At 37.1% G+C, this 13,249-nt stretch overlaps 1 protein-coding gene across 1 annotated transcript; it reads left to right on the top strand.

Moving 5' to 3' along the window:
• Positions 1 to 390: 390 nt before the first annotated feature.
• LOC116556101 (olfactory receptor 149-like) lies at positions 391 to 1,442 on the top strand. The gene has a single exon (XM_032285101.1). The coding sequence runs from the start codon at positions 405 to 407 to the stop codon at positions 1,338 to 1,340; it is 936 nt and encodes a 311-aa protein (XP_032140992.1). The 5' UTR covers positions 391 to 404; the 3' UTR covers positions 1,341 to 1,442.
• The last annotated feature ends 11,807 nt before the right edge of the window (positions 1,443 to 13,249 follow it).

Below are 13,249 nucleotides of genomic sequence, written 5' to 3'. Positions count from 1 at the left end.
CAACTCTACAAAAAAAATGTAACTTGACTGATATTAAAGTGAGGTTACCACTTGATGACAAATTTTCCATGGAGCAGATGGTTCTGAAATATACCAGTTTGAAGATAAACCAGATTGAAAGAACCTACATAAAACTGGTAATAAGAATTGATTACTGGCAGAATTTTGCACGACGAAGATAAATGATTCTGCTACTTCGCTTAACATTTGAGAAAACTAAGGCCAAATATGACACATTATGTAGCACTAGGATCAGATTTATTACTGATATATTTTCCTTCTTTTGACCTTTCACATATAGCGCCGCCTTAGATAGAAATTGCCTTGTTCAGAGGGCATTCTCTGTGTCCTGTGGTCTTACATCATGATTGTTGCCTTGATTTTTCAGAGCTGCCTGCATAAAAATGAGGAACTATACCTTTGTGACGAAGTTCATCCTGTTGGGAATTCCTAACTCTGAAGGGCTGGAGAAGGTGCTATTTGTCTTATTTCTGGCCTTCTATCTCTTCACCTTGCTGGGCAACCTGCTCATTCTTCTGGCCATCTTCACTTCCTCCAACCTCCACACCCCCATGTATTTCTTCCTGGGAAACCTGTCTGTGTTTGACATATTTTTCCCTTCAGTGAGTTCCCCCAAAATTATGCTCTCCTTAATGGGGCAAAGCCGCACCATCTCTTATGAGGGCTGTGCCTCTCAGCTCTTTTTTTACCACGTCCTGGGTGGCACTGAGTGTTTCCTGTACACCGTGATGGCGTATGACCGCTTTGTGGCAATTTGTCACCCTTTGCGATACACGGTCATCATGAACCATAGGGTGTGTGCTGGCTTGACAGTGGGCACTTGGCTGGGGGGCTCTCTCCATGGAAGTATCCTCACATTTCTTGTCTTTAAGTTACCCTACTGTGGCCCCAATGAAGTGGACAATTTTTTCTGTGATATTCCAGTGGTGCTGCCTCTGGCCTGTGCGGACACCTCTCTAGCACAGACAGTGAGTTTTACTAATGTGGATGTTGTGACTCTTGGATGCTTTTTCCTTATCCTGACATCCTACAGTCGTATCGTCCTTTCCATTTTGAAAACCAGCTCCTCAGAGGGCAGGCGCCGGGCCTTTTCAACTTGCAGTGCCCACTTTCTTTCAATCCTCTTGTTCTATGGGCCCGTGATGCTCATCTACCTCCGGCCGACTTCCAGTAGCTGGTTGGATTCTGTTACTCAGGTGTTAAATAATATCGTCACACCTTCCCTTAATCCTTTGATTTACACCTTGAGAAACAAGGATGTGAAATTGGCCCTGAGGAAAGTGCTAACTCAAACATTCCACACTTCTGGGATATCATAAGGCTTAGGAGCCATTCCTCTCTGAAATTATTTCAGGAGTTGCTTCAGATCCACTAACCTTAACAACAAGATTACTGCCAAATAATGAGCTGGGCAAAGTTACTATGGGGAATCTTTTGAGAGTCTTAATGGTCACATGGTAGAGAATGAGTGGCAGGGAATGGGTAGATGGAGCCACTGATTTAATGCTTCAAGGAAGCTTTTTCAGATTAACCTAATTTTTCTCTTTTTGTAATTTGACAAAACAATGTATCCTTTCTGTGTTATAGTCTACTTGCTGAAACTTTGTAATAGTCTACTTGCTGAAACTTTCTACTGATTGTTTTACAATGCAGCAAGTTTCTAGAAGCCAAGGACTGTCTTGCTCTCTTTCCTTCCCTCCCTCCCTCCCTTCCTTTCTTCCTTTCTTGAAAAATTTATATCTTACCCTATTCCACTACAGCATTGCTCTGGCTATTAAATAATGGTAGGTTTTAGGGCCAATACATTTTAAAATTTAACAGACTGCATAGTCAGTTAAATTTAATTTTAAACTTGATATAAAATGTCTTCACCTTTAATGACGTCTTCCTATTACAAAAAAAAAAAAAAAAAATCAGTCTGAAGATTTGGCCCTTTGGCTGTCAGAGAATTTTTGTGTTGGATTTCATTTGCTGTCTCAAGTGAAAAGCTGGTCATTCATCTATTTGTATAAAATGGAAAGATGAATTTCTGCAAATTTGCAGAGGAAAGCCTTGTTGAAATAGCGTTCTCTTTTGTAGGTATACTCTATTTCTTGAAAATCCTATATATCTTAAAATTAAACTATTAACATTTATTATTTATTTTTTTGCATTTTTTAACATTTAAACTTCAACATTTAATCAAATTATTTTTAGGCCAGTGACCTATGTATCTAAATTCATCCCCTCAAACACCTAGAATAACAGGTAACATTTAAAATCTGCTTACGACATGCATTATAGTATGTGAAGCACTTCCCGGGTGTTAACTCACAAAATCTAAGAGGTATATATTACGTATCTTCCTTTTATAGATGAAGAAACCAAGGAGAAAGAAGTATTCACACCAAGGCTGGCTGAATCTAGAACTAAATTCCTAGCACTACTTATGGTATACTGCCTTATAAGAAGTACTGAAGATACATATATTTTGTATGATAGCAGCTATACTTATGTCTTGCTTTTTATATATAATTTGCTGTTTTAACTGTTGATAAATGAATACAATCTGAATCCACCCTTATTAGGTAGGTACAGTTATTATCTTCAATTATATATGAAAAGACTGAAGCCTAGGGAGCTTACGTAACTGAAAATAGAAAAACTGTGATGACATTGGACATAACTAGTGTATTAGACCATTTTCATATCGCTATAAAGAAATACATGAGGCTGTGTAACTTAGAAAGAAAAGAGGTTTAATTGGTTCACAGTTCTGCAGTCTGTACAGGAAGCACAGCAGCATCTGCTCCTGGGGAGGCCTCTGGGAGCATTCGCTCATTAAAGAAGGCCAAGGGGGAGCCAGCATTTCACATGGCAGGAGAAGAAGGAAGAGAGGGAGGGGAGGAGGTGTCACACATTTTTAAACAACCAGATCTCGTGAGAAGTCACTCAATATACAGTACATAGAGGGGATGATGCTAAATCCTTCATAAGAACTCTGTCCCCATGACCAAATCACCTCCCACTGGGCCCCACCTCCAACACTGGGGATTACAATTCAACATAAGATTTGGTGGGGACACAGATCCAAATCATATCAACTAGGAAAGCACTCTGGGTAACATTCATAGAAATAAATGATAGTGGGAAAATAATAACTTTGACTTTTTTCTACTTTATAGTAATATACATTCATTTGACCTATTAACTTAAAACGCTTTATCTGACTAACGTCAGATCTGACTAGAGTGTTCACTAAATGACCTATACAAAGAGTAAAAGGCAAAAATATGTTTGGCAGAGCACCATCAACCTGTCTGTGAACATTTATGTTCAATCATCAGATTTATTCTGCAGTTGCTAATAATACTATGTTGTCATTCAAGGGCAACTGTGTCCTTTGTAGGGACATGGATGAATTTGGAACCATCATTCTCAGCAAACTGACATGAAAACAGAAAACCAAACACCGCATATTCTCACTTATAGGCGGGTGTTGAACAATGAGAACACATGGACACAGGGAGGGGAGCATCACACACTAGGGTCCTTTGGGAGGGGCTAGGGAAGGTACAGTAGGGGGTTGGGGAGGCATAACATGGAGAGAAATACCAGATATAGGTGATGAGGGGATGGAGGCTGCAAACCATATTGCCATGTATGTACCTATGCAACAATCCTGCATGATCTGCACATGTACACCAGAACCTAAAGTACAATTTTAAAAAGAACCTAAAAATTTAAAACTTAACATTTTCAGTCTTTTGCCTAATGAAAAAGAGGTTATACAAATATTACTATTATTTCAGATTTATTTTAAATTAAATTATGATTTGTTTTATTACTGCTTTATTTGTTAATATTTGCTCATTTTCAATTCCTATGCTGATGGTGCAATTCCTTTGATTTTATTTTAAGTTCCAGGATACATGTGCAGGACATACAGGTTTGTTACATAGGTAAATATGTGCCATGGTGGTTTGCTGCACCTATCAACCCATCATCTAAGAGTTAAGCCATGCTTCCTGCTATTTATTAGCTATCTATCCTGATGCTCTCTCTCTCCCTGCCCCTTCAATTCTTTATATGAGCAGAGTAGTCACTGCTACACTGCAGTGTAATGTAATTCCCTCTATGCACATTCTATTTCAGTATATAGCCTTTGATTTAAAAAAAAGAAAAAGAAAGTTATTGATTCCCCTGAACAATCTGTGGTATTGTCATAGTTATTTATTGTAGTGCAACAAATTACTCCAAAACATTAGCAGCTGAAAACAAAATCATGTATTGTCTTATGCAGTTTCTGAGGGGCAAGAATCCTGGAATAGCTGAGCTGGGCAGTCTTGGCTAGTCTTTCATAGGTGGCAGTCATGCCTTCGGCCAGGGCTGTGGTCATCTGAGGCAGGATCTGTTGCAAGAAAACTCAGTACATAGCTGTTGCAGAAAGTCTCAGTTCTACATTCACCATATGGACCTCTTCCTATTGCCACCTCCATTCCTTACAACACAGTAGCTACTTACCTAAGAGTGAAGGATACCAGAAAGAGTCTAAGCAGGAAGCAGCAGGGCCCTTTATGACCTAGTTTCCAAAGTCAAATACCATCCCTCTTGCTTTCATTTTCTTCTTGTTAGAAGTGACTCACTAAGTCCAGCCCACACTCAGTGGGAGCTCTTACCTTTCTCAATGAGAGTGTAAAAATTTGTCAACACATTTCCAACCACCACAGAAATATTTCCACCTTATTTAAATATTTCCTTAATGGAACTTTTTATTTAGGATTATTTCATATGTTCCTGTACAACATTTTTTTTCATATTGTTTTCTCAATTTAGAATGTCTAGAGCCCTCCCTGCCTTTGTGAGAACCACACATCTTTTAGATCTTTATTTGTCCTCTCCTATTTTCATAACAGTTTCTCTGAATAAATCATTCCACGATTCCATGATCCCTTTCTTCTACCAGCTGTTAGTTTTTGTTGCTTAATTATTTTGTCATTAAGAAATGTACATTGTGGCAGTTCTTATATAATCATTTTGGATTGCTACATGACTCATAAATTATTGTTCAATGTTTTAATTGATTACTGGCCTATAGCATAATTGAGTCATAAGGGCAGAAAACATTAAATATTTGTTGGCAGTTTGCCAGTTATAAGACTTAGTGCTAGTCAAAGATGCTATACTAGTGAATAAGGTAAATATGGCCTCCAGCCTTATGGAGTATAAAGCATTTTGGAGAAGACAGACATGTAACAAATGGTCAACACATCAGGGGCATAAAACCTTTGTATAAAAATAGAAAAGGGGGCTGTGAAATTTAGGTTCCCATAAAAGTTCCAAGTCCAAGTAAGGAAGGAAATTAAAAAACTAGGCAAAAGAGGAAACCCAAAATGCTTGACAAGAGACAAGTGTCATTAAAAATATTATTCAATGGCTGCTCCTGTAATTTAAGACTTATACTAACTTGAGCACTTACTTCTAGTTGGCACTGTGAAGTGAATGAAATGGCACTTTTGAAATGAATAGAATGGCACCATAAGAAATTAATTTTGATGAATATTGTTCTAAGATGCTTCAAAGTGCCTAATATAGCAAGGTGACCAGATACTGAGTGTCCCTATTTTTAGAAAAAATAGCATTCTCTATTGACAGAGACTTTCACTATAATACACACATCATTTTAAAACGTAAAAAAGCAAGCAACTTAAATGAATGGCTTACCCTTTCCTAAGCAATCTTTCTAATGTCAAGGGCTATGCAGACTATCCCTTCATTGCTCTAATGCACCTCATACAGCGTTTTTTTCCATTGTAGCTACTTCCCCCAGCTTGCTCTAATCTTTAAAAAAAAAAAATTCATCTCTATTCAAACTAGTGGAAGAACTAGCAGAACTAGCAATGACTGTCTCTGGTTCAGGACTTAGAAAAGCATTTCTCTTATCCTTGGGAAAATTTTGTTCTATCAAACCTATGAAAGGATGAATAAGTCATAGCTGCCTCTGTTGAACTAGAGACTCCCTTCAATTTTGATCACCTCAGTCATAATCTTTTATGTCAGCCCAACACAGTCACTCCTTCTGAGACCCATTAAGTCAACTCACTGATAATGTTTTCACTCACATAAATACACTGTCAAGTATTCATGAACACACCTTATGCTCTCACTGAAATTTTCCTGACCTATACACAGTTCCATTCATTTATTATCTAACTACCAATGAGTGGCATTATCTCCTACCTGATGTTTGAGAGGACCAAAAAGCAAAAATCTTATATTTCTGTCTCAGAAATAATAGAGATAAAAAGTGTCAGAATACATTAAAATAGCAACTTAATTACTGATAACTATGTTATATAATTACTACTTTAAAGAATGTGGTTTACTTAAAGACTCAACCAAAAGTCTCCTGGAACTGAAAAATGACTTCGGTGAAGCTTCAGTTTATAAAATTAATGTACAAAAATAAGTAGCATTTCTATATATCAGATAACATTTAAACTGAGAACCAAATTAAGAGTGCAATCCTAGGCTGAATACAGTGGCTCATTCCTGTAATCCCAGCACTTTGGGAGGCCTAGAGGGGTGGATTACTTGAGGTCAGGAATTCCAGACCAGCCTGTCCAACATGGTAAAATTCCATCTCTACAAAAAATACAAAAATTAGCCAGGCATGGTGGCAGGTGCCTGTAATCCCAGCTACTCAGGAGGCTGAAGTAGGAGAATTGCTTGAATCTGGGAGGTGGAAGTTGCAGTGAGCTGAGATTGTGCTGCTGCACTCCAGCCTGGGTGACAGAGCAAGACGCTGTCTCAAAAAAAAAAAAAAAAAAAAGAAAGAAAACTCAATTATAATAGACACACACACACACACACTAACTAGGAATACATCCAACTAAGGAGATAAAAGATATCTACAAGTAGAACTGAAAACACTACTAAAAAAATAGATAACACAAACAAGTGGTAAAACAGTCCATGCTCATATGTTCTGGAAGAATCAATGTCATTAAAATGGCCATGCTATCCAAAGCAATCTATAGATTCAAAGCTATTCCTATCAAAATAACAATGTTGTTTTTAATAGAACTAGAAATAAATATATTCTAAAAATCATATGGAACCAAAAAATAACAACTAGCCAAAGTACTACTAAGCAAAAAACAAACAACAACTAAAAATAAGCTGGAGGTACTGCATTCCCCAGCTTCAAACTATGCTACATGGCTATAGCAACCCAAACAGTATGGTGCTAGTACAAAAGCAGACACACACACCAATGGAACAGAAGAGAGAACCCAGAAATAAAGCTACATTCCTACAATCATCTATCATCAACAATGTCAACAAAAACAAGCAATGGGGAAAGGGCTCCCTATTCAATAAATGGGGCTGGGATAGCTGACTAGCCACATGCAAAATAATAAAACTAACCTCTAATTTTTACCATATACAAAAATTGACTAAATATTTAAACATAAGACTGCAAACTATAGGAATCCTAGAAGAAAACCTAGGAAACAACATTCTGAACATTGGCTTTGGCAAAGAATTTATGAGTAAGACCTCAAAAGCAATAACAACAAAAACAAAAATTGACAATTAGTACCTAATTAAACTAAAGAGGTTTTGCACAAAAAAACTGTCAATAGAGTAAATAAACTACAGAATGGGAAAAAATATTTACAAACTCTGTATCTAACAAAGGTCTAATATACAGAATCTTAAGGAACGTAACAATTAAACAAGCAAAAAACAACCTCATTAAAACACCGCATGTTCTCACTCATAGGCAGGTGTTGAATAATGAGAACACGTGGACACAGGGACGGGAGCACCACACACTGGGGTCAGTTGGGGGGAAATAGGGGAGGGATGGTGGGAGGTGGGGAGCTGGGGAGAGATAGCAAGGGGAGAAATGCCAGATGTAGGTGATGGGGAGGAAGGCAGCAAATCACACTGCCAAGTGTGTACCTATGCAACAATTTTGCATGTTCTTCACATGTACCCCAAAACCTAAAATGCAATAAAATAAATGGGGGAAAAAGAGATAGTCAAAAGAGAGGAATAGACACTTCTCAAAAGAAGACATACAAGCAGCCAACAAACATATAAAAAAATATTCCACATCACTAATCATCAAAGAAATGCAAATCAAAGCCACAATGAGATACCATCTCACACCAGTCACAATGGTTATTATTAAAAAGTAAAAAACAACAGATCCAGATGGTAGTGAGGCTATGGAGAAAAGGGAATACATTGTTGGTGAAAAATGTAAATTAGTTGCAGCTACTGCAGAAAGCAGTTTGAAGATTTCTCAAAGAACTTAGAACTACCCTTCAACCGAGCATTCCCATTGCTGGATATATATTTGAAAGAAAACAAATCTTTCTACCAAAGAGATACATGTACTTGAATGTTTATTGCAGCATTATTCATAGTAGCAAAGACATGGAATCAACCTAGATGCCCATCAGCATTGGACTGGATAAAGAAAATGTGGTATATATACACCATGGAATACTATGCAGCCACAAAAAGAAAAAAAAAATATTGTCCTTTATAACAACAAAATGCAGCTGTAGGCCATTATCCTAAGTATTAGGATAAACAAAAAGCCAAATACCACATATTCTCACTTATAAGTGGGAGCCAAACATTGTGTATAAATGGACATAAAGATGGCAACAATAGAAACTGGGGACTGCTTGGAGGAGAGAGAGGGGCAAGGGCTGAACAACTATTGGGTACTATGCTCAGCACCCGGGTAAGGGAATCATTCATACCCCTCACCTCAGCATCATGCAAATATACCTAGGTAACAAATTTGCTCATGTACCTCCTGAATTTAAAATAAAAATTGAAGCAAAGAATATGGTTTAGAACCTTTTCCCCAGTGAATGCATTTGGTTTTCTTTTTTCCAGCCTCTGGAATGCCCCTCAAATATCTTAGTTTAGATTCCTCCTTTTCCTATATTGCAACATGGATAAGTAATTTGTGAGGTTTAGAAACAATGCTTTAAATATAAAGAATAATAAAATTTTGAGGTTTTGTGTCACTTGTTACTTTAATGACCCTTGAGATTTTGCCAAGAACAGCAGTTCTGAGAAGCTGAAATGAGATGATATTTCTAGGGGCTCATTATTGCTTGTATATTTTCTGTGTGTGATATGTGTGCATGTGTTGTGTTTTAATGAGTCATAGGGATGGTAATTATGAGATGTATAAGTCATTTGAAGAAGTAATCCTGGGAATTACTTAGATGCAATAAAAAATACTCATAATAAAGGCAGTTGAAAAAAGGAAGATTGAGCATTTCAGTTACTATAAATTATTTCAGTACTAGGCTGATTTTCACCAATTCTATGATGTTTTTTATAGTGATACAGAAGGAAGAAATTGAAATGACAAGTTAAAGCTAGATAATCAAAGTCACATTTATTTTTTCTACAATTCACATGGTGAGCTGTTTAACATGTGATACAACCCAAAATAATTAACTTTTGACTAGGTGATGATAAAATCTTGATATCTTCAAAGAGGTTCTATGTTTAAACTAATGATCTTTTAAGGGCTTATATGCACTAGGAATAAACTTAGAATCTTAGCCTATGGTCCAATAAATATAAATATCCATACAATAGAAAACTATTTGTCATTATAAAGGAACAAAATGTTAGTACATGCAAAAACAGAGATATCTTTTAAAAACATTATGTTTACTGAGAGATGTCAGATCAAAATAAACACATATTTTATAATTCCACTTAAAAGAAATGTCCCCAAATGGCAAATATATAAAGAAAGAAAGTAGATTCATGGTGACCTAGTGTTGGGGGTAGGAATGAGAATGATAATGGTCGTGAGGCTTCTTTTTAGTGTGAGGGAAAAATTCTAAAATTAGGCTTGGTGATAGCTGAAAACTCCATAAATATATATTCTTTGCAAATATGTATTTACTGACTTGCACATTTAAAATGGGTGAGCTTTTATGGTATGTACATTAATCTTGATAAAGCTTTTAAAAGGCATAGAAATTATCGCTAGTTATAAAAATTAAAGATTTTATGTTGATCAGATTTAACACAAACTAAAGAACAAGAAAATGGGTAGAAATGAGTGACTCAACGTGTTTACTTTTTAAATTAGTATTCAAAACGTTTATTCTATTTTGTTAGAATTGAGCATCAATTTTAAATGCAGTCAGACTAAAACTCAAATTCAAGCTCTGTGATTGACCTTTAGAGTAAACTTTGGCAACTATTTTAACTATTTGAGCCCTATTTTTGTCTTTAAAAGAAAATAAAATTTAACTAATGGGACCAGTGTGAGAATAAAACAAAGGGGCCTTGAACTGTCTGGTTTCTAAAAAAGAAAGATTCTCAGTAAGTGGCAATTACTGTTTTAAAACACGGAGATGGGCGTCTCTTCTGTATTTTCTCTGGCATAAAGAAGCACAATGATTATTAAAATGCCAATAAACTTACTTATATAATAGTATAGTTGTAATTCCTGTGTCTTCTATATTTTCTCAAAGGGATTTTAGTCATAGCATTTTTAATAAGCCCATTTGCTTTTTTTTTTTTTGTTAGCCAGTAAAAAATAACATGCTCACCCTTGTCTACTCTGATCCATTCTCTGCAGAGCAGTCAGCAGACTGATTTCTTAAAATATATCTCGAACCAACTTACAGTAATTAAAGTATGCTAAAATTAATGTCCGTAGTGGTCTTAAGGAAAATAAAGAGAAGATGAGCATGTTCTCACTCAAGTGGGAATTGAACATTGAGAACACATGGACACAAAGAGGGGAACAGCACACACCAGGGCCTGTTTGGGGTGTGTGGGGTGAGGGGAGGGAACTTAGAGTATGGGTCAATAGGTGCAGCAAACCACCATGGCACACATATACCTATGTAACAAACCTGCGTGTTATGTACATGTATCCTGTTCTTTTTTTAAAAAGAAGAAATTTTAAAATGTGAATAAAATATGAATTCAATCAGTTGTGGAATTGATAATGGGGGATTATAATGCAAATTATGGAAAAACAGATGCAGCTGTGTTTTGTTTTTAACATCGGATGGGATTGTTGCCTCTTTAAGTGGTTGCTTTCCTAATTTCCAGCTCTTTCTTCAAACCCAGATTCTCCAGGTAAAGGATCACTGGACAATCTCAAATATCTGAACTCAATGGATGGCTCTCTCCTAGAGGCAAAATAGCCCAAGAAGTATTGTTAATTACAGAGCTTTAACCTGAACATAACAAAATGCCACTGTATAATTGCATTTTAAAAAGAATTAATGAGGTAGAGGCAGTGGGGAGAAAGAAGGAGGGAAGAGAGAAAAACCTCCAGTCTAATTGCTCCCTTGGCTCCACAATTCCCTAGTGCCCACTAGGGAAGAGGGTCCCAAAGATACTGAAGACATTTATTCACTCTTGAGAACATGATTGCTGCTGTTTCACTCAGGGGCCAGGAGCACTGAGATTTTCTGGCCTGGGTGGCTGAGTCTGTAAAAGAGGAAATGCGGCTTTTCTAGCTCCAGAGCCACAGGTGATCTACAGCATCTAAAGGCAAAGGAAACAGGGCTGCATGGACCTGGGGCCTGGTTTTCAGCCCAAGTCAGCCACATTTCCCTCAGTCTGTGAGCGTCTTTTTTCTGGAGTGCTCCCTTCTCGTCTTCTGATGAGTTACATGCAGTAGAGGATGGTGGAAAGAATGTGGGAACTAGCTCTACTTGAGTTTTGGCTAAATCTGACTTAGTTGACTCCATGGTATTTTCTTGAGCTATTTCCTGATTAATGAAGCTTAACCTTAGAAACTTTCAGGAAATGAGTAAGACATAAATTAAGTCAACTGTGGAAGTGATAATGGGTAATTATAAAGCTAATTGTAGGAAAAAATGATTATTGTGTATTTGCAGCCAGGTCACAGATATAATTGCTGTTGGACACTAGACTCTATTAAAATAAATTGCTGTTTTTAATATCAGTAATTAACTATTGCTTTTTCCTACCTAAATATATTTTCTATTTTTTAATTTTTATTTAATTCATTTTTGGGACAACATCACGCTCTGTCACCCAGGCTGGTGTGCAGTGGCATGATTTTGGCTCACTGCAACCTACGCCTTTTCAGCTTATGGGATCTCCACACCTCAGCCTCCCAAGTATCTGGGACTACAGGCACACACCACCACCCACTACACTCAGCTAGTTTCAGCTAGTTTTTTTGTTTTTTGTTTTATGTTTTAAATTTTTGGAGAGACAAGGTGTCACTGTATTGCGTAGGCTGACCTCAAATTCCTGGGCTCAAGCGATCCCTTCATCTCGGCCTCCCAATGTGCTGGGATTACAGGTGTGAGCCATCATGCCCAGCCTTCCATTCTGTTTTAAGGCCACTAGTCAATTCTGTTTTCAGTTGGCCCACCTAATGATGGAGAAAGATGCCTCCTGGATCAGTCACGTGAATGAGTAATCTCAGAACTGCTGCAAGTCACCGTAGAGAAATGCTGTGGAATAAGGCACACGTTAAATAATTTATTGAATGAATAATTTTTTTTTTTTGAGTCAGAGTTTTGCTATTGTTGCCCAGGCTGGAGTGCAATGGCGTGATCTCGGCTCACCATAACCTTCGGCTCCCGGGTTCAAGCAGTTCTCCTGCTTCAGACACCTAAGTAGCTGGAATTACAGGTGTGTGCCACCACACCCGGCTAATTTTGTATTTTCAGTAGAGACAGGGTTTCCCCATGTTGGTCAGGCTGGTCTCAAACTCCGAACCTCAGGCGATCTGCCTACCTCAGCCTCCCAGGATGTTGGGATTACAGACTTGAGCACCCAGCTGAATGAATAAACTTTTTAACAAAGATGGGTAGAAGCCAAAATTATATAGGTACTTTACAGACATCAATGCATTAATGTTCACAAGAACCATAATATATTATTTTACTATTTATATGTATACAGAAAAGATTTAGAGTTTTTTTCAAAGTCATCTGAAGTCAGAGTGGGCAGCATGTGTAGCATTTAAACTCAGATGCTTGCAGTTGTAAAGTTTATTCTACACCTTCTCTTCTGTATCAATTCTAGTGTTGTCTCTTCATTTTACTTATGAGGAAACAGATGAAAAATAGATTAATAACTTACCCAAATGTCACTCATTAACTAGTGACAGAACTGAACTACTCCTATTTAGAAGTTCTTTACTCCACATAGTTTCTATCAGCTTGCAGTAGGTTCTAGGAAGATC

The sequence above is a fragment of the Sapajus apella genome, unplaced genomic scaffold, assembly GCF_009761245.1.
Source record: "Sapajus apella isolate SASKATOON/1434 unplaced genomic scaffold, GSC_monkey_1.0 scaffold16, whole genome shotgun sequence".
Taxonomy (NCBI): domain Eukaryota; kingdom Metazoa; phylum Chordata; class Mammalia; order Primates; family Cebidae; genus Sapajus; species Sapajus apella.
The sequence above is the reverse complement of the archived record's forward strand: the minus strand, read 5'-3'. Positions and strand labels throughout refer to the sequence as shown.